Below are 25,581 nucleotides of genomic sequence, written 5' to 3' on the forward strand. Positions count from 1 at the left end.
TACCCGTAGAGAGACAACATCAAAATGCCGAGATGGTGGCCCAAAGTATGTACAAGAACACGAAAGCACCTAGCTGAAACATAGGACTAGGGATATTACCACAATATATCAACAATGTAAACAAAGTGACACTTGAGAGGGGTGGAAGGTGGTGTCAAGCATACAAAAAAATAGAGAACCCTTGTAATTCAAAAAAGAAAAAAAATGGAAAAACTCTTACGCTAACATGATATGCATGTATGAATAGTTAGTTACTCTATGTGTGTGTTCATATATGTATGCTGGTCTAACGTTATCGTGAGCTTATGTTATAGAATTAGGTTTATGTCGGAATATAGATCTAGAACTGAATACAATGTTTTAGAAGAAGCATCTCTAATCTTTCTAGTCCCAAGCCTTCGATAGTCGTCCATAATTTCGAAATGTTATGTTTCAGTCGTTCCGTGACATGCCAACTCCTTTCCCCTATTCCTTCACTTAGTTCTCTCTCTCTCTCACACACACACACACACACACACACACATTACATTAGAGCCTTATTATGAAGCCGAAAGTGGCCCACCAACGATAAGTAATTAAATTAGAGAAGAAGAAAGAAGACGAACCAATTGTCTCATGGGCCAAATTTGGTCTTGGAAGACGTTAATATATCTTTCTTTCTTTCTTTCTTTCTCTCATGTGACAAACAATTTCGTGAGAGAGAGAGAGAGAGAGAGATTAGTCTAGCATTCTCTAGAAACATCTGGAGCCTTCCTCTACATATATATATATAAAGAGAGGGAGGAAAAAAAGGTTTTAAGTATCAACAGACAATCGTCTAGGACTCTAGATCGTACACATCCAATCCAATTCAAATTCAGTACCAATCATTCACCCCACATTCTCATTCAATTCCTTAATTAACGCACTCTGATTCCATCCATCCATCCATCCATCCATCCCACTGTTTCTTGATTCCTCCTCTCAAATTTCAATTCTTCTTCTCCTCCTCAATCCTAATCCTCCAATCTCTGCCAATGGCTCTCTCCCACTTCGGACTCGGCAATCGCAGATCAACACAGGACCCCCTCGACGCCTTCTTCTCTGATTCCCTCCTCTTCCCTTCTTTCCCGCTCTCCTCTTTCCCTGACCATCCCGGCTTCGCCCGTGACATAGCAGCGGTAGCCAACACGCAGGTGGATTGGAAGGAGACTAACGATTCCCATGTGTTCAAGGCTAACTTACCTGGTAAAATTAAAGACCTACTCTTCTCTAATTCAAGAATCGCACATTTCGCGAACATGTTGTGATTCTGGTAGATTTGAGTTTCTTTATTCAAGCATCGCACATTTCATGAACATGTTGTGATTCTGGTAGATTTGAGTTTCTTCTGTGTTTATATATGATATGGTAAGATCTGTATCTGAACCCCTTGATGTGACAACAAATCATGATTGTAGGTCTGAGCAAGCAGGAAGTGAAGGTGCAGGTGGAGGACGGCCGCGTGTTGCAGATCAGCGGGGAGCGCAAGAAAGAGGAGAGTGCATCTACAGACAGATGGCACCGGGTGGAACGTTCCCAAGGAAGCTTCCTCAGGCGCTTCAGGCTCCCTGAGAATGCTAAGTTGGAGGAGGTGAAGGCGGCCATGGAGAATGGTGTGCTCACTGTCACTGTCCCAAAGGCTGCACCTCCCGAGCCAAAATCTGCGGTCCGTACCATTGACATATCATCAGATGATTAAATTGATATGAAACACCACCAGCTTTGTGTTTGTGATTGTCATGTCCTGAAATCAGAAGTTCATGGGGTACACAAAATTTGTAATTGTTTCTTCGTCTTGTATTAATTTATGCTCAGTTTTTGTGGTCTTAATGATATCGTCTGCTGGTGGTAGCTTGGGTAGTTGTAATAGAATTGCTTTCTAGATTAGAGTAATGAGAGTTTTATACTTTGGTTCTCTCTCTTCATTCCCGAATGCACGCAGTTCCCATCCTCTTCTTTCTCTCGCTTTTCTTTTTTATCTTCCTTGTTTAGTTTGTCCAAAATTGATTGTATTAACGCGTAAACGGAATTGAGAAAACCAATATATAAATTATGTTCAATAGTTGGCATGGATTATTGAGTGTTTTGAGTGTCTATATGAATGGATCAGTTTTAATCAAGGCTCACTAACATTGTAATCAGGAGTGCATTGTTCGTATGGGTGGGTGGGTGGATTGGATTGAATAAACTTGGTGAACCTGTTGACGAGTAGAGGAAGCAATTCAATTATCTACAACTTTGAGGAAACAACTTACCACAGCACTGGGAAGCCAACAACATAAACAACTCGAATCGCCACAACCTCAAAGACTTAATAAATTTCTGAAAATATTGAATAATAGAAGGGAGAATGAGTAGGAAAATTCACATGTCTGAAGAAGGGGAAATATAGAAATCATGATCAAACATGAATCACTATTACGAACAAGAGAAGTATGTAATTATAAGAGGATGACATTGATTAGGTGGAAGAAGAACAAGGACAGCAAACCTTCGATGATATGTACGAAGCTATGGGGATCAAACTCAGAGATTTCCATGAAGCATTGATTAGCTGGAAGAAGATAAACCACTCGATATTCTTTCTAGCATAACCTAGTTGTCCTTGAATCGCCAAGTTCTAACGGTTTTGAGACTATGTCTACTCTTGTATTAGTGAGACGAGTAGGAGAGGGTGTCATACACTTGTAAGCATATGAGCAAACACCAAAACTTTATCGAAGGAAGCCCTAAACCTAATCTAAATGCACAATTTAATTTAAGCTTGATTTATAACTTTTAATCACATAAAGCCATCTTGGTGGAGCATTATCTCCACTTTATTCTCTCTCCAAAAGGTTAAAGTCTTATTTGAAGACTTCATAGAAGAATCAATGTGAATATGGCATCCTCAAATAAACCAAGCTGAAGAATTGGAAAAGATTATGGTGGTTGTTGAGAGAGAATGAATGAGAGCTAAAGGCTAAGATGCAGGTCTTGACTAGGCCATTGACTTCATTGTAGAGTTTATTGCCACAAAGAGATGTGCCTGAAGCAAGGTACGTATCAAGTTTTAAGCATGCCATCGTAGACAAGGTACAAAAGTAGGTTAACAAAATCCAAGGTAGAGTCATACCATCGAGTCTTGATGCAATTATACCTTGGGTTTTGGAGTAATTCACATGTTTAGCAAATTGAAACCATAACCACACTAACATGGCCTTGACATAGGTCAATTGTCCTTGATAAGAAGATAGATAGACTTCTAGTATAGTAAAAAACCCTAGGTCTGTAATATGAAGTTGTCAAGTGAGAACACGCTCAACAATTTCTCTTAAAACATAGAATTGCAATATGCAATTCATACCTTCATTCCTTTCAGGATTAACTCGCATATAGTCATCATAAGATTAGGAAAAACTACGGAAAACCTATGTCATGATCGGTTATGGTTCAATGGTTTGTACCAAACAAGGAATAATTTGTGATCCTTCACGAAGTGTCAACTATGGCAAAGAAGGTCTAAAGAAATTCATGGAAGATGACGTGCCAATAGCAAGGAAAAGAGTTAGAAACTTCAAGAAGCGAGAAACAAAATAATCAGAACAACAAAGACTTGGATACTAAAGAAGATAAATTATTAAAAAGAGAAAATGTCCACAATTAGCACATATTAGAGCATGTGCAAGGTTGGTAGGGTGGGATGGATGTCATGCTGTCTATATTGATGAAGAGTGTAAAAACATGGATTCTGGCCTATCAAGTACTACTCCACAATATATGCAAATAAAAAAATGTTTGAACAAGTTTTGAGCCTAACCTATAAAAGAAAATATGTGAGTACCACTAAAGTAGTTCATAACAATGAGTCATTTGCATACATTGAAACCCTAGTCTTCTTCCATTGGATTTGTTCCAGGAACCCTTATCGAAGCAATATTTTATTTCCTTGCACATTTCAGGTTAGAAAGATGCAAAACCATAGAATCCTCTCTAAAAAAATTGCTAACACAGAAAAACGCCACAATACAAACAAAGAAACTTTGGAAAGAAGGAAAATGATGCCATAGAGTAAACATTTTGTATATTGTTTTGGGGGAAGTCGCTAAACTAGAGCCAATATGAGTAACAAGTAAAATAAATAAAAAGTCTAGTTATGGAAAAACCTCCGGATGTGGGCACAAAAGGGTTATTTCACAAGATACCAAGAATTTTTAATAAACTTGAAACTACCATAAAACCATTCTATATAGGATTTGAAATGGTTAATTTGCGATTTCATAGATTATTTCATTTAAGGTCATGATGAAGGACATGGCTAACAATCATCGGCTTTAATCATGTTGTTGCAAAACCATAGAACGTAACATACCCAAATACATTTGCAAACATTTTTTTTCATACATTTGCAAATGAATGTGTATGTCATGAAAACATAACATGTGTCTATTTTATGTTTTGTACCTGAACTTTCTTACCTTAAAAAAAAGTTACCTTATAATATATATTGAATCCAAAAGTATGGTATTTACCATACTTCGAGGGTGTTTAGCATTACTTGAATGATCAAAACATACTCGAATTCAAATGCACCTATGGTACATAAGGTTCATAGTACATACTATGTGCAGCAAAACCATGGGTTAACAACATGGTTTTTGTTTTTGTTTTTGTTTTTCTCCAAAGAAAAGAACATGGTTTTTACAAACATATTATGGCCATGGTTTTGCACATGAAAAGTCCATGGGCTTCCACACTTGAGCCGAACCGTTGCCAACACCTAGAAATCCACGCTACAAAGACAACATGGGAAGAGTTTCAAGGAGTACTATTGGTTGAGTTCAGTCTTGAGGATGAGTAGAGCATGACTTGGCACACATTCATGAAATGGGTCGAGAAGAAGGGTAAGGGTAAGAAAATGAGTGTGTATGAAATGTACAACCCATGACTTAGTTTACACAAGGAGAATGAGTGGGATATTTAAAATATCTACTTTATCAATGCAAACAAGTAAATTTGCTTGAGTGTTGGTTCTCACGTAAGTTGTGTGATTGAGATTGATGTCTCAACCTATAAGTGGGACTTCCAAATGTATATAAGTGCGAATTAAACCAATGTAACGTTGCTCTGATCATCAAACCCCTACCTCCCCACCTTCATATAAACCATGATTGCATTTCTCTATGTTGTCTTTTGTTACCATTTGGAGTATCATGCCATGATATGATGAATTCCAAGCAAAATCATCATCCTATGCATGGCACATTTCGTCTTCTTTAGGGTTAATTGTAATAGTGTTGTAAAGATCCTTTATAGCATTCTCACAATCTAAAACTAAAAATCAATTCAATAATCATTTTTTATGACATTGTCAATGTTTTCTTGTCTCTCTCCATCTTTATGTCCTCAAAACAATCGAATAAATTGTGGCATCCACCAAATTGAATGAGGAAAGCCAATTTTCATGATTCATATAGTAGACCACCCTACCCTCCCTCTCGTGACAATCAATTTGGTTTACACCTCTATTTATTTATTTATTTTATAAAAGATTTTCTTCAATAGTATTAAGAACAAAACGCCCGAAGGCTACAACTTGAACCTAGCTACCAAGAAGGTTACAACTTTCTTTATACATTGATATAAAATACGAGGATGTTTACATTTGTTGATATTCAAAGAGTCCATGGAAGTCGATATTGCCATTGAGGCTCTTGAGCTACCATTGTAAACAGGGGCACCTTTTTCCATAAGTGAAGAAGCTTTTTCCTTTTCTTGTTCATAGTATCTAGGGAACCCTACATATTGTCATACTGACCACGGACTACAGCCAACAAGTTCTCCCATAACTCAAACAACATATGTGAGAGATGAATGTCTACCCCATCATAAAGTCGTTTACATCGATATTTCCATAATACCCATAATGTTATTGTGGACATAGTTTTCCAAATTTGGACGGATCGCACCTGCTTTCGAGGTTGCTGGAAAGGACTAACTAATATCAATCTTCCATTATGTATTGTCATTGCCTCATGAACATCGTTTGCCTCATACAACATTAAACCGGAGTGTAATACTCCCCACATCGTTGATCCCCATGAGAATAAGCAACCTACATTTATTGTTAGGAATAAAGACACGACTTTCTTCCATACTTGTTGAGCAAAAGGACAAGACCATAAGACATGCTTGGTAGTCTCTTGAGGTTCATGGCAACTGGCACATTGCCGCAAATTGGGTGTCACATTCCCTTTCAATGCATGACCAACTGGTAGAGCCATATGCACTAATAACCATCGAAAGAGAATAAATTTAGTTGACCCCTTGAATGACCATATCCATTTCCAATAGGTTCTCAAATGCAAAGTGGAAACACCCCAATTGGTCTAATGTTTCTGAGCCACTGGTATCTTTACATTCTGAGAGAGCAGTAATGATCTTCCAAGTTTTACTGAGTACTAAAAAAAGGAGACCTTTACAATCTTTTCCCCTTACTCTATTTATTCAATCATGATTCATGATAATCAATTCAGTCTACCACTTACTCTCTAGACTGAATTCATTGTCCTGATTAATAAATGATGAAATGTAGATCCTTCCACACAAATGACAACTATCAACAAGTACTCTAACCTTGTGAAGGAGGAAAAGGATTGGGATATGTTTTTATTTTTGAAAAAATAGGACATCTAAACTTATGAAGAGAGTAAGGTTACAATAGTTTTATAGTAGAGTTGCATCGCACACATTCTTCTTTACAAAGAAAAGACATCATTGATCATCCATTCGCATTAATGAATTGTAACATAGAATTGACAAGTCACTCCTCAACAAGAAGGCTTAAGATATTATCATTGTTGTATTCTCTTCTTTGTGTGTTTGATATATGTATATAGACATTGTACTTTTATCAATATTTTTTGGTGTCCTTTTTTTTAGAAGTTTTTCATGCCTCTTCATGAGAAAAAACTACCAAGAACAAGCATGTTGTAGTTCAATATTAATGGTTCAAGAGTCCTCGTTATGGTGCTCTCTTCTTGAGAAAAACCTACCAAATCAAGCATATTGTAGTTCAATATTAATGGTTCAAGAGTCCTCCCTATAGTGTTCTCATGGTTTATGCTCTACTCTATATTCCTTACTCTCACACAACGGGTTGAGCTCCCTTTGAGGATGCAACTACACATAATACCGTTCTTGTCTTTGCCACTCTCTAACGCAAAATAATAATATAATATACATCACATCTCCATTTTAATATGTTGAGATACAGTCGAGCAGGAGAAATTGGTAGCATGTAACGTGACGATAGAAGTTTCACAATTGTCCCAGTAAACACCATTCCATCCCATTTTGCATTGTGGTTGGCAACCCATCAAATACCCTTTGTTTCCATGTTATAACCACAACAAACTTTGAAAAGGGATTAATTTTTGTGGTGGACCACTTCAATGTGTGTCGTACTTCATCGCCACCATATATTTCTTCACTTCCTCATGTGAAAAGTTAAGACTTATTTGTACATGGAAGCTTCAAATGGGAGAGGAGGGAGAAGAAGAAGTTGATGATTGAATGTATTTATAGATAAATTCAAACGCTTACTCTAGTAGTGCCATGCCATCAAATTATGATTTGGTTAGTTTTGTGCCAAGAGTTGTCGACAACAAACCTTTGAGAGCATCCAAAGCTTGGAGACGAGCCTTCGCATTTAGACATGTCAAGAACTTGTAAGCTTCCTGATATTATTAAGTCTTGAAACCCTAGACCTTAAACAAGTCGAAAGTCCTATATCATTAGGTTGAAGTGCATTTGAACCCAACAATAATGTGACTATTTTTATAACACTTCAAGGTTTAGGGTTAAGTTTATTTAGGGCATTGTCCGGAGTGTCCGGAGTATTTAATCAGACAACTATACCCGATAATTACCAAGGATTTATCATATTGGTCACAGGTGGGCAATGTTCAGCATGTTCCAGGCAAGGCCGCTTGCTAACACGGGAACTACATGAGTAGGGGATCGGCTGTGAGTCGAGAAATAGCCAAGTCAGTGTGAAAAGGGAGAGAGAAGTGAGAGAGAGAGAGAGAGAGAGGGTCCATCCAGCCCCCTTGTTTCTGTCTTTTAAACGTTTATTTGGTCGGACGGCATGTAACATGTCCAGAATGTTCTACACTCATTTTATTCATTCATATTCATTGCCAAGCCAAAGTATCTGTCTGTCTCTAGAAACATCTCGACTCTTCTTCTGCCTCTGCCTCTGCAATCCTTCTCATATAAAGACCCCCCCCCCCCCGATCTTCCATATCCATCCAGAAAATCGTAGCAGCCTGCAAACTTTTCATTGCCTCGCATATTTAATCGCCCTCTTTTATCTAATCTAATCGCGCTGCACATTCCTAATCGCGGCGTCTGCGTTCAATCCATTCTAACTAGTTGCCATCTCTTAAAAACGCTTTCTATCCATCGAATCGTTTCTTTCCAAAGTGCCAAATGGCTGTTTCCCTCTTCGGACGTGGCAATCGCAGAGCTTCAGACGATCCCCTCGATTCCTTCTTCTCCGATTCCCTCTTCTTCCCCTCTTTCCCAACCTCCTCTTCCTGGGCCATCTCTTCTTTCCCTGATCATCCAGGCTTCGCACGTGATGTTGCGGCTGTAGCCAACACGCAGGTGGATTGGAAGGAGACCGCCGATGCGCACATCTTCAAGGCTAACTTACCTGGTAATTCATTCAACACCTGCCGTTTATACTCTTTTGACAACATTTTTTTTTCAGTTAGCACAGGCTTAGGGTTAGGGCTGATAGATAGATTGATTGCTTTTCCTTCTACTATTATGTGGTAGCTATATAGTATCTGATCCCCCCCCTTTGTTCTGCAAACAATTGCAATGTAGGTCTGAGCAAGCAGGAAGTGAAGGTGCAGGTGGAGGAAGGGCACGTATTGCAGATCAGCGGGGAGCGAAAGAAAGAGGAGACAAGCTCTACAGACAGATGGCACCGAGTGGAGCGCTCACAGGGCAGCTTCCTCCGGCGCTTCAGGCTCCCTGAGAATGCAAAATTGGAGGAGGTGAAGGCGGCCATGGAGAATGGGGTGCTCACTGTCACTGTCCCAAAGGCTACACCTCCTGAGCCCAAATCTGCTGTCCGCACTGTGGACATCTCGTCCAGTTAAATCCAGTGGTAACACCATCAGCTGAGATCTTCTTCATATACCTAAGAGGATTTAGGATCTGCCTTAATAATAATAGTACTGCAAGCACTGCCTATCCTACGTTGTTGTTAAAAAGTCAATAGGAACTCATGCTCATTACTTTCTTGTTCTGCTTTAGTAAATTATGCCGTCGGGTGTCCCCCCTTTTGTTGCCGTCTCTTTGTTTCTTCGCTTAAATATAATTTTGTTTTAACAAACAAAGTTGAAAATAGTTGTAATAAAGAATTGGTTCCCGGAATCCTGAATGGATAGATATAGAGGGGACGCTACTTTTTGTAATTTCCTTTACTAAATGAATGATGGGACACTTTTTTTTTTTTTGTAATTTCCATTGCCAATCTCTACTTACCTACGTTTCTTTGCTACTGTTTTGTAATTTCCTTTACTAAATGAATGATGGGACACTTTTTTATTTTTGTAATTTCCATTGCTAATGTCTACTTTACCTGCATTTCTTTGCTTAGATAGATGGGACATGCTTATATTATACAGTTCATTAACCTGTGAAATCAGTAGGGTAGAGATTTATGAACTTAAATTGGGTCGAACAAATGTCTATGATTTCTATGGAAAGCATGAATGAAGGATTATGGTGAATGTGAACGTGAAGGAAAAAACACCCTCCCATGAACAATGTTGCTATGAGACATTGGGATATAAATAATTGTGTGAGAAATTTAAACAAAATCATTAATTTTTGGTGCCATAGGAAAGTTGGCCTCCTTAAAGGTAATATGGAAGTACATAGTCATTGTCATTGCCGAAGGTCATGAATAGGACCAACGATATTACTGAGGCGAATGTTTTGTCATGATTTATGACCAATGTGTCAAACATGAAGGATCATAATAAAATAATTCATAGGTGACAACACAAACGTAGTGTTGTGATTATAACGAGGGAGCGGGAAGAATGTGTTCCTAACTTGAACTTGGGGGGGAGTATGCTCCTAGCAGAACACCATAGGTTAACCCAACCCAGTCCTCGTACTAGGGTAAGTTTCTCGCAGTTCTCGATAAACCAACGGTAGATATCTCGAAGGTATGGTTCAGGCTTTGTTTGTTTCTTGTGACCAGATTCATTATTTCGAGGTCACGGTACGTTGTTGGGTAAAGGCTGACCAAGCCGCAAATGCATAGTTGATCTTTTCGGAGGGGGGTGTATTCCTCTGGGCGGGAGAGTATGCTCCTAGATGACAAACTTAAATGTGTGTGCAGTGTTGGGAAAATTATAGGAAGGAGATGATAAAAGTTCGTTCCTTGGGCAAATTCTAGGGAGGGATTAATAAGGTTCCTCGGTGACACAAACTTTTAACATGTTACATTGTGTGTAGTGTTGGGAGTGTTGGGCAAATTCCCTTGGCACATTGTGTGAACGGAGGGATCTTTCCCGTGTAAAAGAGCATATGAGCATGTCGTGGACATGGACATGCGCAGTAGCCCGCCCTTGTATAACAGCATGTCCTATGGGTGTACATGTGAACATTAGTTTTGGTGGGTCCCATTTTAGCCAGCCTTTCTTAGGCAAGAAATGTGTGGTGCCAGTAGACATGGGACCTTAAGACATACACCATGGTATAGTATAAAGTACTGTATGATTAAATCATGCTTCTCGCACAGTGGCTTAAATTGTGTACGAGAAACCCATTACATAATCCACCAATATGATTGGAAGAGAATTCAATACAAACCAGTAATATGATTAATCAATACAAACCAGTAATATGATTAAGAGACAACTAACTATCCGAAGCACAAGCAGGCGGTCTACATTCATGCTGTTCAGGACATCCCACCTTAGCGGATCTAAAAATGAAACGTAAGATGGCATGATCTATGTATTCTCATTTTGTTCCATGTTACTCAGTACAATTCAATTTTGTAGTAGCATCAAGCAATCGTGTAGCACTTTCTCGAATCATTTATGGAGAACATTTCATGATGTACGATTCATTCGTATTTTGTTCGTTACAAGCAAGAATGGGCAAATAATTCAGCACGTATTTAGCATTCTTTACTCGATCTTCATCCCAACTTCCCCAAACTTCAGTTGGCATAGATGTTGCCAAATGTTTGGAAACAGTCATCAATAGAAAAGCAGTACTAAAACAGAACATCAAAATATCATTTTGAGCATGGAACAAGGTTTCTCTATTATATCACCGATTACAAAAGTCAGAAGACTTACTCAGCAAAAGGGAATGGATGTATATATATCATTGATTAAATTGGAAAGCTGACCTCGTACAATATAAAGCCTCATCGAGACAGAATTGCCAAATGGAACAAATTAGAACCTAAGATATTTCAATGGTGCGGACATTAGATTTAGGCTTCGGAGGCACGGTTTTGGGAACAGTGACAGTGAGGACTCCATTCTCCATGGCAGCCTTTACCTCGTCCACCTTGGTATTCTTAGGGAGCTTAAAGCGGCGAAGAAAGCTCCCTTGAGAGCGTTCAACACGGTGCCATCTGTCTGAAGGAGATGTCTCCTCTTTTTTGCGCTTACCACTGATCTGTAACACTCGCCCTTCATCCACCTGGACTTTTACTTCCTGCTTTCCTAGACCTAAAAACGATGCGGGCTATTAAGATCAGAACACCACCAAAATGGGACATATGCCACATATCTAGTATGCAAGGAAAAGCAACTCTTCAAGAATAATGATGTGTTATAACTAAACAAATGTGTCAGGATTAGGGCTGCAAGCCTTCATGAGTATATTACCAGGTAGATTAGCCTTGAAGACATGGGCATCAGTTGTCTCCTTCCAGTCCACCTGCGTGTTGGCAGCAGCCGCAACATCATGGGCATGTCCCGGATGGTCGGGAAGAGAGGGGAAGATGAGGGAGTCGGAGAAGAAGGAATCGAGAGGCTCTTCAGATGCTCCGCCTCTGCGATTGCTGCTAAGACCGAAGAGGGAAATAGACATTTGTGCTGTGAATCAGAACGATACGTTTGACTGGTTATCAGAGTATATAGGGTGTAGACAGACAGATTATGCAGATTTGCGATGAAATGGAAATATATGGGAGGATATGAGATAACTTTTGGAGGAGAGATTGAGCTGTATTTAAAGAAAAACAGGAGCAATTATTCTACGATGAGTGAGCAGGAGGTGGGCTATGGCGTATTTGAAGAAGCGAAAGGGTAGGAGGGGTTGTGAGAGAGATTAGGAGATGAGATGTTTCTAGAAACAACTCGAAGTTTCCATCATATTCTCTTTTATCTTTTAATTGCTTCTTTAGAACTTTCTGGAAACTTCTTTGTCTGGTCTCCCCCCCCTCCATGTCCATGTAACCTTGCACTTGCCGGCCAACCACGATGGGCGGGTGGGCACTTGCCCTTGCACACCTGATTATACCATTATGTATGATCTTTCTATATCTCTGTTCTAATTATATGAAATTCGTATCACATACATAGATGGGCGGGCAATTTGTTCAATGATGTTCTCTTACAAATACATATGCATTATTCTTATCAACATGCCACACACATCCTCGACTTTACACTTAGTGACACGTTTGACAACTCATTGGATTGCATGAATGATGATCCACTCGATGGCAAATTCGGGTTCTAGAGTGAAAAAAAAAAATCCATTGATTAGTGTGGCACAAATGAGAGAGCTTGGTTGACCAAAATTTGATTTTATCAACACAACACACAAAACCGATGTAGTCTACTCAATCTTGTTAGCCCCAATGAAGGAAAGACAAAGATGCTTGAGCATGAAGATGATGGTCATAACTCTTAACAAAGAGGCTACAAAATGCCATTCTTAGCAACTCCATAAAGCTCAAATCCATCCCTGCAAGAAAAGCTCTATGTGTTGGTCAATATGGACACTTGCAATAAGTTGATATGAAACAATTATCCACTTCACAATACAACATAAATGAGCTTGAGTGGTGTTTTGAAATATCTACCTTAATTGCTCACTCTTTGAGGCACATGCTTGTTAAATTCCGTTATTGTAAGTAATTGATGGGAGATACTTTATATGGAATGGAGTGAATACTCTAGATATATCACTTACTCTTTCATCATGATAGATCTATCCGTACATACTTCTATGTGAAGTACACAATAGTGTTTTATATAAACCAAGCATGTATGTGATATCTAGTGTTAGTATCAATTTTTTGTTATTGTAAACCACCACCTCGTTTTATCTATATAGAGTTTATTGTTTTGGGTCTATGAATCTCTCACTCCCTCTCCGTTGACACACACATACACATCTTAGTTAATATATTTCATTGCATAAAACTATATTCTATAGTTCTTTACATGTAAGAAAGATGGATCTCATAACTATGGATAATAATGATGATAAAACATTGGTCAATATTGACTACTTTCATCCACCACCGGACTTATTATTGAAAGTTCTTCTTAGGCATTTTATCCAATGATTCCACAATCCAAATTTGTTATTGTTTTGTAGTTTGTTTCATGATGAGCTAAGAACTCCATGATACTCCAGTTTCCAAGCAATATCATGATGTACTCAAATATTAACGTAATGGCCTTTTACAAATCTAGGCTTTCTTTATGTCTCATGAAAAGTGTGGCCTAGGCGCATGGAAGTTAACATGAATCCATGTAGCAATATAATCATGAGGTGCCACACATATCATGTGTACGCTTTTGTCTAAGCCAAGATTTACGATTGGTTGAAATCAGGCAACCTTTGAAGCAACAGTTCTTGTTTAAGAAGGTCATTTGCCTTGAACATATAATATATTATAAATATTAGCTCTCCATTTTTGCCACTAAGATGCATAGGAGTTATAAATATCAAGGACATAGCAAATGGCAATGAGAAGTCATTTGGGGAACTATGTCAAAATATCAACTATGTATTCCATCATCAATTCCAGGTAGAGTCAAATAGAAAAGACTCGATCTTGGACCTTTCATTCTCAAATGATTCCATCTCAACTATAGGAAAGGGCTTTGGGTTATCAAATTCTTGGAGTTGTTTTTCTAGGTAAAACATTGCAACTTTCATTTGTCAACTCTAAATGAGACGATACCTTGGTGCACTTGCGTTAAGATCTTTTCAATGATGGCCATAGGGATATGGTTTTGCTAATATGCAATGAAACCATTAAGTATCCCCAATGTAAATGTTTATCAATTGAATGACATTATTTGTATTTGACCCTAAACCCCAATTTTTTCTTAAACCTTAAATCTTGTTTTGTTAAATGGGTTGTTCTACCTTTAACCAATTATATACATACCATGCCTTACACCGATAGCCATAAACTTGAACACAAAATTTCCCCCATCATTTTGCCTAAACCATATGCCTTTGATCAATAGACTACAACCTCCACCACCCTAAAACCTGACATTGCCATTAGTGCAATATCCATATTACATTCTACTAGACTTTTTATATGCATACAAGCAAATATTATTATCTAAAGCACGTCTTACAATCACAACTACAAAATGTAATTGAGTATGATGTCTTTAACATGAGATTTCTATGTTTCTTATCCATGTTGAAGTATGTGAAATCCATGTTTCTTATAATGTCATGGATTACAATAAACCCCAAGATCTTTAATGCCCCAATTTAGTATAACGAGCAAACCTTGACAACAATCTTGCATTTGGGTGTTTCACATTCTGAATCAAGTATGCTCGTTATTACAATCAAGTGGCCAATGCTCATGTTTGAGGTATTACTCTACTAAGTCCACGGGTCTCTCGCATTCTGAAGTGGAGACTTGGAAGTGTGTTTGAAGCCGATTACCATTGAGTGTAGGAGTCAACAATGGCTTGGCTCGGCTAAAGCTTGAACCAAGCGAGCCATTAAACCGTTTATTAAACAGTTTGGTGGGTTGGTTGTTCAGTTCTGGCTTGAGCTTCCTTAACTGGTTTGAGCTCGGTTTGGGATGGCTCTAAGCCGAATTGAACCATTTTGAGCTAAAACGGCTAATCCTTAACTGGTTTGGCCAAATCGAGTAAGCCTTAATGAGTTTAGCAACCAATTCAGATCAAGTTTGAAAACGCCGAAACCAGTGAAGGCTTAACCGATTTGGTTTGCCGGACCGTTGCCGATTCCGAATTGAGCGTGTGAAACACACGTAGATATCCTAAAATCGAAGAGAGCGTGTGAAAGGACGATTTGTAAAACGTTTGGTCCAAAGAGATTTCCAGAAGGTACTACGCTCTTCGTTTTTCTAGAACCATCCGGAACCTTCCAGTCTTCTCCTTCACGCCTCATCTCCTTCTTCCTATGCACTCTCACCCGGACGCACATATAAGAAGGAAAGGCTGCGCAATCTTATTCATCTCGTCGAATTCGCAGCATTCCGCATATCAAGCTATAATCTCTTAATTCCCTAAACATTCTAATATTTGTCTGTCTGTCTTTCTACGCGTGCAAGAACCTCCGCTTAATTCGCAGTAATCCCCCCACTCGCCTGATTAATTCTTCTTAATCCGATCCAATCCATTCCATTCCTTCCAAAGTGCCAAATGCCTGTTTCCCTCTTCGGGCGTGGCAATCGCAGAGCATCGGACGACCCCCTTGATTCTTTCTTCTCTGACTCCCTCTTCCTCCCCTCTTTCCCTACCTCCTCTGCTTGGGCCCTCTCCTCTTTCCCCGACCATCCCAGCTTTGCTCGTGATGTTGCGGCAGTTGCTAACACGCAGGTCGATTGGAAGGAGACTGACGACGCCCATATCTTTAAGGCTAATCTACCTGGTACTCAATTCTTTCCTGTATACTTAATTTGAAAAATTATAATTAGTGCTCTATAATGTTCTGAGGACTGTTCCTCCTTACTATTCTTATAAGATAGCAACTTACCTCGGTGTGTAAATCGTTCACAATTTAGGTCTGAGCAAGGAGGAAGTGAAGGTGCAGGTGGAGCAAGGGCGTGTGTTGCAGATTAGTGGAGAGCGGAAGAAAGAGGAGACAAAGTCTTCAGATAGATGGCATCGAGTGGAGCGCTCCCAGGGGAGCTTTCTCCGGCGCTTCAAGCTACCTGAGAACACTAAGGTGGAAGAGGTGAAGGCAGCCATGGAGAATGGTGTGCTCACTGTCACCGTGCCGAAAGTGGCACCACCCGAGCCAAAATCCGCTGTCCGCAGCATTGACATATCTGGTTAACATTGATATGAATCACCACTAGGTTTTGTATATGATTTAGTTTCTCAAGACGAAAATAAGAATCATTCAATAGTGGCAGCGCTGCTTTTATTGTAACAGGATCAAATGCATTCTGAATATATATAGGAATACAGTTATTTCTCTTATTCTTGTGTTAACTCTTTTCCACAAAGTTGGAACATTTTTGTTGGCGTCCCCACTCTGTACTCTTTTTGTGTATCTGTATAAATATGAGATGCGTATATACGATGTGTAACTTTTCACATTCTGATTCAAGATTACAACCAGTAACATAAGGTCTAGATTCTATGTTCCTGAGATTAGAGGAAAATTTGCCTCCGCTAGTTAGTGGCTTTGCAGTGGAGATACTGATGATTGTAGCCGGGGTTTAGCTTTTCCAAGAAAATATTGTCTATTTACTATCACCGTTCTTGGATAATAGGCTATGGGCAATGACAGAAGTTTGGCGTAGAAATGCACCATTGGTCTTGTCGATTTAAAATTCCATCCTTCTTGGGGAAGGTAAAATCATGGTAGTGAATCTCAGGGAGGTAGATGAAATTCTTCTTAAATTGTTTCCATGTGTGCTCTAGGTGTCTGATAGCGCTTTGCTCTTCACGTGAAATTCCTGCTTCGGAGAGCATATATGTGATCCTTCGATCAATCAATGTGAGGACGATCATGTTCGCTTCTTGATTTTGTAGGAAATCTTCTTGTTAGCCATATGTTGGATAGTAAAAAGTGCTCTTAAGCAATCGATAGTAACAAATTTTGATTGATGTTAATTGAGAATTGTGGACATTTTGCAACTCACTATACTTCATGAATGCAATGCGCCTTGTGCCTGCTATCATGTGCACTCTATTGAGCGTTGTGATTCACCACATGGAACTTGTCCAACATGTTTGTTTATGTGTTAACCTGGTGATTAGTTGAACTACAAGTTTCTCCCAAGCAATCCTCGACTCTTAAGTGTAGCAACAACTGCCCATATCGTGATCATCACCGCCATGATTGAGAGTATTTGACACATTGAGGTTGAGTCACTTGATTGACGGGACTGACCATTCAATTACTAATTTTATTGTTGCAAGGATTGTAGTTGGTTCTCAAATAATCATCACCGAGTACATGCAACATTTTGAATTGTCAAGGTAGTACGACGACTGCGAAGACCATTAATGTTGATTGTAGACCGTTAACATTGATTGTGAATTGATTGATTGACTTGCTTGGGATCCTAACAAACTGACCTACTTAGGTAGGTGGGATCATTCAGATCCCAAATAATGGGGAAATATAAAAAATTCCCCATGAAGCTCCTACACCATGTTTAGTAGGACATCCTACATGTATGGACATCCCTCATCATCCATAGGATGTTGTTCTCCATCGATGAGTCAACCCATGGTAGTTTTGCCTACAACTAATGGACATATCCTTGTTGTGCCCCATCCTAAGTCATGATGCTTTGTTTACCAATAACTAAATCACTTTAGCAATCATCGTTTTGTAGTGTGAATTGGACATCAAAGGAGAGGGCCGATCGACCAATTTCATTGGGGCCACAACCATCGATGATCAAGGTGCACTCAACAATAGATAACCACAACAAACCTATCGGTAACTTAGAGGAAGTACGATTCCAACATTTGGTCTAGGTGGCAAATACAAAATATACTCCTTGGACAAATTGGTCCACGAGTTACAACACATGAAATGGGACTTTCCTTATTACAATAACAGTAATGAAAGTTAGTTATAACGTTTATAGATTAGTGAATAGAGTGAAGCGCGGACAAACAACCGACATCCACAGAGAAAACTTTGACTCTTTGATTCTGTGTAGACTTTCAAGGCTATGTGATCTAATCAATCAACTATAAAGTAAATACAAATTAAAAAGAAAAATCTATAATGGTAGAACATCTCCTTGCCAAGGATACGACACAAGTTCGAACAGACTTGCTATTCGTCAATAAAGTCACTCAAGAGCCTACTTAATATAGATGGAGGAAAGAATGCACCAAATGTTTAATCTTGAGAATCACTAAATTCTTTCTTTTGATAACCTCATTGTATTTTATGGGTGACTTGAAAGATTGCAAGAATAAGCCACTTGCTAAAGTTGCCCAGGAATAGTATACTTATCAATTACTAGACTTCTAGTTCTTGAAGTCCAAAATGGTGGCAACCTCATATTCTACCTCATCAACAATTTTAAAAAGGAGGTGGGGAAGGAATAATGCGATAAAAAATATAACTTTAAGCATAAGGTTCAAAAAGTGATACATAGAACATCGCATGAAGCAAATGAGGAGAGAGATTGAGATGAAACACAACTTCATTGACCTAGTTAGAGACCATTGTAGCTTGTTCTGGGTGTTCTTGTTGGATACTACTTCTACTCTATTGTTCTTTGCGAGAAGGAACATGTCACCATCTATCCTTTCGAGGGTGAAACGGGTGGATGATTGACACCACCCTCAAGCTAGTAATGTATAAACTATTTTTATCTAACCTTACTCTACAACCTAACCATATTCACACAGTTAATGATTTCTTGATCAAAGGAGATTTTACGACCTTCTAAGCACTCAATAGAAGAACAAAAAATGAAAGCTTTAATTAGACCATGCAATGAAATTACAAGATTAGGGTAATTGAAAGGATTAATATCTAGACTATAGGTTAATGAAGGTCATTACAAAGAGAACAAATAGCGTAAGGTGGAGCTCTTGGGATTTGAATGAGGAAGAACCATTACAAAAAGTCTATCGATTCATCTTTCAAGGTTTTATGGGGGAAATTGAACCCATGATCTCAATTTTAAACTTATTAGCTTGAACCAATGGTGTACATGCACGATAATCAAATGGTAACCATGCATAACATGAACATGCACTATATATACAAAAGAATTTTGTTATCAGATAAAATTGATTCAAATAAAGTCTTTTGGCTATTCCTTATAAATCTTGGCCCTCTTGTTTTTAACACATTTTCCTTATCCTTTTACTCTCTTTGTTATTCTATCCAGCTTTGGTCTTTGTCTTTGCATAAATTGAATTAAAATCAACTTTTTTTCTCCTCTTTTCCTAGGGAGCTTCTAGAATCATTCGAAGCCCTGAAAACTTTTACCACTACAAAAAGTATATCAACTGATTCTTGGCTACTTACAAACAATTGAGTACTAACACAAAATGTGTCTTGAAAGGGCTTTATGAGGCCATATACATGTAATTGGCTAGCAATATTTATAAATGTGTTTAAGGTAATATATATACATAATGTGAACCAATAAATAGTTGTGTAAGTGATACTTTTGATATACATAACTAGAGTACAATTAATAGAAAATTTTGTATTTTGAGGTAAAGTTTAATGTCATTTAGAAAATGCAAAATCATCGAGGAGCTTGCTTGGTATGATAGAAGACGAACATTAACTACAAATTAGTTTGACAGTTTAAAACAAAAGCTCGCCTTAAAGGTCACTTGTAGGTAACAATCGGCAATGGTTCGGTTCAGTTTGAGAGGGTCCAAACCGAACCGTTTATTTCTTTTTGAAACCTGAACCTAACCGAACCGAACCGCGAAACTGTAAAACCGAACCGTTAAACATTTTTCAAACCATTAAACCATTAAAGTGTAAAAACCGCGGTTTTGTGGTTCGGTTTCGGTTTTCAACATAGGTTAATTTTTTTATTTTTTATTTTTTATTTTTAAAAATTTATAATATTTCATTATTTAAAATTTTTAAAATTTTTTAGATGTTCCTAAAATGTAAGAATAAGGTGTAAAAATGAAAAGGTTGTTTAAAAACAATTTTTAAAATTTTTTAGATTTTTTTTTAAAATTTTAAAATTTTAAAATAAAAATTTAACAAAATGAAAAATAAAAACCATTAAACCGTTTAAACCGCGGTTTTTTACTGTTGAAACCAAACTGAAACCGAACCGTTTAAAAAAACCTAAACTTGAACCGAACCGAACCATTGAAACCATTAAACCATGGTTCGGTTCGGTTCAAACCAAACCGTTGCTGATTGTTACTTGTAGGGTCATGGATATCTATAGATTACATCGTATGACGTACTTTTGTCTAATATATCCATTTAGTTCCTCTACGTAATGTGAAGAATAATATAATTGTAAAAATGATAATTTACTTGTGATTTTTATGGCCTAAATGGATAATGCACTAGGCTTTGAAACTAGAGATTCTAGGCTTGACCCCTAGTATGATCCTAGCCTACGAGATTGGAAATACAATGATGAAGAATTATGGAGTCACCGCACACATTAATTACAAGTGTCTAGAAAGAATAATCATATATCTATTGTTTGGTTGAATGCTCTGATTAATAAGGATGTTCTCCTTCAGAGAATAGAAATAGATTATTTGACACAAATTGCGCATTATAAGTCTATTCCACAAGCAATGGCATGGGTTGCTTTCTAAGTGAGTAGTAAAGGAAGAATATGCTAGATGTGGAAAGTATAAATGGTGAAAAGCCATAGATCCTATGGCCCAATGGTTAAGGCATGGTCTATAAACCAGAGCTTCTAGGTTCGCATTATATAGCAACTAAATGCCATCACATTCTTTCCTCTACTCATTCGTATAACCAAAAAAGAGCATGACGAGCCCAAGCTACAAAGGTGTTGTTAACATGTTCCTAAGCAGAAACGGTTCCTACGTCGTCGCGATCGATGATTACGTTCCTTCCCCAATGCATGCATGTATTGATTAGACAACATTACTCAATACTTCATCATTCTTGTATTTCCAATCTCCCAAACAGGAGAGATTAATTGATCCTACTAGGAATTGAACCTAAAATCTTTGGTTTCATAGACCAACACCTTATCCATTAGGCCATAGGATCTTTGGTTTTTCTTAATAGAAAGCACTTGCATTAGGAATCATGATTGACGTGCGAGAGTGAGATTTGACAAAATCCTTGCACAAGCATGTCGGATAGACTTTTAATGAAGAATTTGTGTAAAATAAGGAATGAGTGCACAATCATTTCTTTTAATGAGGAATGAGTGCACAACCTACAATGTCATGAAGACTACCATTAAATAGTCGGAGTTTCGTTGCTTCATTCACATTTAGATCTCCCCTATCTGTCACTATATTCCCCACACATCTATACTCGCAGATGATGTCTTTGAGCAAGAATTTACATATCATCGTATTGTTTCTCAAAGTTCTTCCTTCCACTTGGTTCATCTAGTCTTCTCTGTTTCATTTGCCCCACTACCATTATGCACATGATAGAGCATGAAAAAGAAGCAATAGGCTTTGTTTGTTGGATCTCTCAGGTACACGATGATCACAATCCAATACAACATAGCCAATGAAGTTGCTATTGTTAGTAGGGTTATGTAGAACTTGGACAATGGACCACACACAAACAGGAGCACTGCCAAACACATTTGCTAGCATCTCCTTGGCAAAAACAATCTTGCTCTTACATTTGGACATTTGGACTTGGCCAAGTCATCAAAGTCTTATCTCACAGGCTTCACCAATTCTAACTATGTTGAGTGTGTCGACGTTCAACTATATTTTTCAATAATGAGGAGCGATTTCTTGGACACCCAAACTCCAAGAATGCATTGTGACGTCTTCATCTGAAGCTTAATACATCGTTGCATCTATATCGTGCAGAGAATCAACCTAGTGTGGACGACTTGCTCTAGCACTTGGACAAGCAAACTTGGATTCGGAAGAGAATCAAACACGATTAGCAATACCAATCAATCTCCATTTAGCATGGGATAACCCAACTTAGACGCTCTAGTATCTACCCGACGGGGAGCCCAACATAGTCTGACAATCACCTTACAACACGTTGAAGGCATCAATAACAATCGGCAATAGTTCGGTTCAAACCGAACCGAACCGCAAACCCGCAGCTTAACGGTTTCAATGGTTTGGTTCGGTTTTAATAGCCAAAAACCGCGGTTTAAACAGTTTAACGGTTTTTTATTTTTAAATTTAAAAAATTAAAAAATTTGTAAAAAAATCAAAAAATGATTTTTAAACAATCTTTTCATTTTTAGACCTTATTCTCACATTTTAGGAACATCTTAAAATTTTTAAAAAATAAAATATTATAAATTAAAAAAAATTGAAAATTAAAAAAAAAAGAAAAAGACCTATGTTGGAAACTGAAACCAAACCACGAAACCACGGTTTAATGGTGTAATGGTTTCGTGGTTCGGTTCGGTTCAGGTTTAAAAAAATTTAAACAGTTTGGACCCTCTCAAACCAAACCGCACCGAACCGAACCGTTGCCGATTGTTAGGCGTCAACATTTTTTTATGGCAGGGAGGATGTGGAAAAAAAGTAACACGATCCTCATCCATAGCCCAACACCCAAAATCATATAACGTGTGAAAAGAGAGCCGAAGTGTTTCTGTTCTCTCTCTCTATCGAAGGCTCAGTCCGAAGACATTTCCAGAATGTTCTACATGCTTCCACAGTTTTCTAGAAACATCCGGATCCTTCCTCCTCTTCCACCTCCTCCTCGCGCACAGAAACACACGCATATAAATTAAAACACTCTGCGCAGTTCCAACCCATCTAGATAGAATTCTCAGAAGTCTGCAGTACGTTCTGTAATCTTACCTATACACATTCCTCTCTCATTCAACTGTCTGCGCATTCCCACACTCACAAACTTGTTGTATCTGTTTCGCATAGATCTTTCTTGATTCTTGATTCCATCAATTTCCAAGTGCCAAATGGCTGTTTCCCTCTTCGGACGTGGCAACCGTAGAGCTTCAGACGATCCCCTTGATTCCTTCTTCTCCGATTCCCTCTTCTTCCCCTCTTTCCCAACCTCCTCTTCCTGGGCCATCTCTTCTTTCCCTGATCATCCAGGTTTCGCACGTGATGTTGCGGCTGTAGCCAACACGCAGGTGGATTGGAAGGAGACCGCCGATGCGCACATCTTCAAGGCTAACTTACCTGGTAATTATTTCCTTCCTGGATGCTAGATTTCGGCAAGTTTTTAATTAAGGCAGTTTGCTATTCTTCAGCCTTCGGTCTTCTATTGTCTGAGGCGGTTCCTAACCCTGCTGTTGTTTGTTGCTGCCGCAATAATCATAATTTAGGGCTGAGCAAGCAGGAAGTGAAGGTGCAAGTAGAGGAAGGGCGTGTTTTGCAAATCAGTGGAGAGCGTAAGAAAGAAGAGACAAAGTCTTCAGATAGATGGCACCGGGTCGAGCGCTCCCAGGGGAGTTTCCTCCGACGCTTCAAGCTCCCTGAGAACACTAAGGTGGAAGAGGTGAAGGCGGCCATGGAGAACGGTGTGCTCACTGTTACTGTTCCCAAGGCTGCACCACCCGAGCCGAAATCTACTGTCCGTTCTATAGATATATCTGGTTAAGTTTATATGGAAAGCCACCAGCGTTCGTAGATCGTGTGGTTGCTCAGAAACAAGTTCAGTCACTTGTGACAGTAATGCTTATTTTGCGATATGGTCAAATGCATTCTGAATGTTTTTTTTTGCAACAAGGTCAAACGCATTCTAGTGTATGTAAGTATACATCTAAACAGGATCAGTCTGTAATGGTGGCACTGCCTATTATGTAACAGGATCAAATGCATTTTGGAAATGTAAAAGTCAGTTTTTGTCTTAATGTTGTCTAGTGTGTTGTGGAATTTATCTTAATCTTGTCTGGTGTGCAACATTGATTGGTATCATGTAGTTGCTCAGAATCAAGTTCTATCACTAGTCGCAATAGCTCTTGTTTTTCAACAGGATCTAATATAAATCTAAAGAGCATCAGCTTATAATGGATTATGTAAATGGAGTAAATGCATATTGCATCTATAAAAAAGTCAGGTTTTTGTCTAAATCTTGTCTAGTGCATCATGAGAATTCATATTAATCTCTCTGGTGTCAAACATGGATTGAAAATAATTTCGAATTTTCAAATCCTCCATTGGTCTCTCTTAATTGTCCTGGAATTGGTGAATATCAAAGCAAACAATGATGTTCCTCCTAAAAATGAATCTCACCGCACAGCTCCTTATTGTGCCTTAGTCTTTGTACTTTTCTCTCTGTCACTCCATGCTTCCTACCCGCCCATAAATATGAAGGTTGTCTGCATGTCAATTAATCAGATTCCTCGTGATGTAATATGATAATGGAACAATTTGAAGCCGAAGAAACTGGAAGTTCTCTTGGCTGAGTGCATACTTAGAGAAGCAGGTCTGGTAAGCCTTTGTTTAAATCAGTAGATGGATATTGATGTGGCATGGTGTACATGTTAAACAACAAGGTGGACTGAATGTTTTCAAGCTCAAGATACAGGAAATTCTCTTTGCTCAGCAGCATACTGAGAGAATCAGCTCCTTACGTGTGAACTGCTTGAGATGTGAAGATATATTTTTCTGCTCAAGATAGTTGAATTCTTTGACTCTTCCCATGATGTGTGATCTGCATATGCAGTATGCGATGGCTGCTGATTCTCCGGTTGGAAGCGTGTTGAATCTGGAGTAATGGAGGCGGACGAGCTGCTGTTTTCTGGCCTGCACAGAAAATGTCGAACACACACACACAGAGAAAAACAGCACACAGAAAAAAAAACAGAAAAGAGAAAGACAAAACTTTTTTGGGGGCAAATGAAACCCTCATTTCTATTAGTTTATATACCTATGCGTAAATAGTAAGAAATTACAGATTTGGCCTTTTCTTACTATCAATCTCCCACTAAAAGGCCAAACTAGGGATCAACAAAGCTGATGGGGAGATTGAACAAGACCTACACATCCTACTTGATGAGTATGTTACACAATGTACAAGAAACAATGTGTAACCTCATGACCTAAGTTATCCCCATCAAGTGGCAGCAATGCTCTAGTGCTTCGTGCGATAGAGCCTTGGTCAACGCATCTGCGGCATTGTCTTGAGAGACAACTTTCTCAAGACTAATATAGCCAGCAGCTATGCATTCTTGAATGAAGTGATATCTCACTCCAATGTGCTTGGTCTTCGCATGGTATACTGGGTTTTTAGCCAATGCAATGGCACTCTGACTATCACAAAACAATATGGGTACAAGCTTAGATATGCCCATGTCACAAGCTAATCTGGACAGCCATACGGCTTCCTTACAAGCTTCGCTAGCTGCGACATACTCTGCTTCTGTAGTGGACAGAGCAGTACATTTTTGGAGACGAGATCTCCAAGATATTGCACCTC

General features: G+C 38.6%; 5 protein-coding genes and 1 non-coding gene across 6 annotated transcripts; 4 read left to right on the forward strand and 2 right to left on the reverse strand.

The window, feature by feature from the left end:
• The first annotated feature begins 850 nt into the window (after positions 1–850).
• On the forward strand, positions 851–1,782 carry LOC147860381 (18.1 kDa class I heat shock protein-like). The gene is made up of 2 exons (XM_087324430.1): positions 851–1,227; positions 1,440–1,782. Exons 1-2 carry the CDS (start codon positions 1,017–1,019, stop codon positions 1,718–1,720), a joined length of 492 nt encoding a protein of 163 aa, XP_087180556.1. The 5' UTR covers positions 851–1,016; the 3' UTR covers positions 1,721–1,782.
• Positions 1,783–8,435: 6,653 nt separating this feature from the next.
• LOC147860382 (18.1 kDa class I heat shock protein-like) lies at positions 8,436–9,203 on the forward strand. The gene is made up of 2 exons (XM_087324236.1): positions 8,436–8,722; positions 8,896–9,203. The coding sequence occupies exons 1-2, from the start codon at positions 8,494–8,496 to the stop codon at positions 9,171–9,173; spliced, it is 507 nt and encodes a 168-aa protein (XP_087180362.1). The 5' UTR covers positions 8,436–8,493; the 3' UTR covers positions 9,174–9,203.
• A 2,251-nt stretch (positions 9,204–11,454) lies between these two features.
• LOC147860383 (16.9 kDa class I heat shock protein 2-like) lies at positions 11,455–12,328 on the reverse strand. Its single transcript, XM_087324247.1, has 2 exons — positions 11,940–12,328; positions 11,455–11,780 (listed from the first exon to the last, which is right to left on the reverse strand). Exons 1-2 carry the CDS (start codon positions 12,142–12,144, stop codon positions 11,509–11,511), a joined length of 477 nt encoding a protein of 158 aa, XP_087180373.1. The 5' UTR covers positions 12,145–12,328; the 3' UTR covers positions 11,455–11,508.
• Positions 12,329–15,657: 3,329 nt separating this feature from the next.
• Positions 15,658–16,408, forward strand: LOC147860384 (18.1 kDa class I heat shock protein-like). Its single transcript, XM_087324243.1, has 2 exons — positions 15,658–15,945; positions 16,079–16,408. The coding sequence occupies exons 1-2, from the start codon at positions 15,717–15,719 to the stop codon at positions 16,351–16,353; spliced, it is 504 nt and encodes a 167-aa protein (XP_087180369.1). The 5' UTR covers positions 15,658–15,716; the 3' UTR covers positions 16,354–16,408.
• A 4,762-nt stretch (positions 16,409–21,170) lies between these two features.
• On the reverse strand, positions 21,171–21,243 carry TRNAH-AUG (transfer RNA histidin (anticodon AUG)). The gene has a single exon. It is a non-coding gene; the product is annotated as a tRNA-His (tRNA).
• A 1,714-nt stretch (positions 21,244–22,957) lies between these two features.
• On the forward strand, positions 22,958–24,013 carry LOC147860386 (18.1 kDa class I heat shock protein-like). Its single transcript, XM_087324242.1, has 2 exons — positions 22,958–23,342; positions 23,486–24,013. Exons 1-2 carry the CDS (start codon positions 23,114–23,116, stop codon positions 23,758–23,760), a joined length of 504 nt encoding a protein of 167 aa, XP_087180368.1. The 5' UTR covers positions 22,958–23,113; the 3' UTR covers positions 23,761–24,013.
• Positions 24,014–25,581: the final 1,568 nt, after the last annotated feature.

Source organism: Azolla caroliniana, unplaced genomic scaffold (genome assembly GCF_043228905.1).
Source record: "Azolla caroliniana isolate FFs.n. ecotype wild unplaced genomic scaffold, voAzoCaro1.0.p SCAF_9, whole genome shotgun sequence".
Taxonomy (NCBI): domain Eukaryota; kingdom Viridiplantae; phylum Streptophyta; class Polypodiopsida; order Salviniales; family Salviniaceae; genus Azolla; species Azolla caroliniana.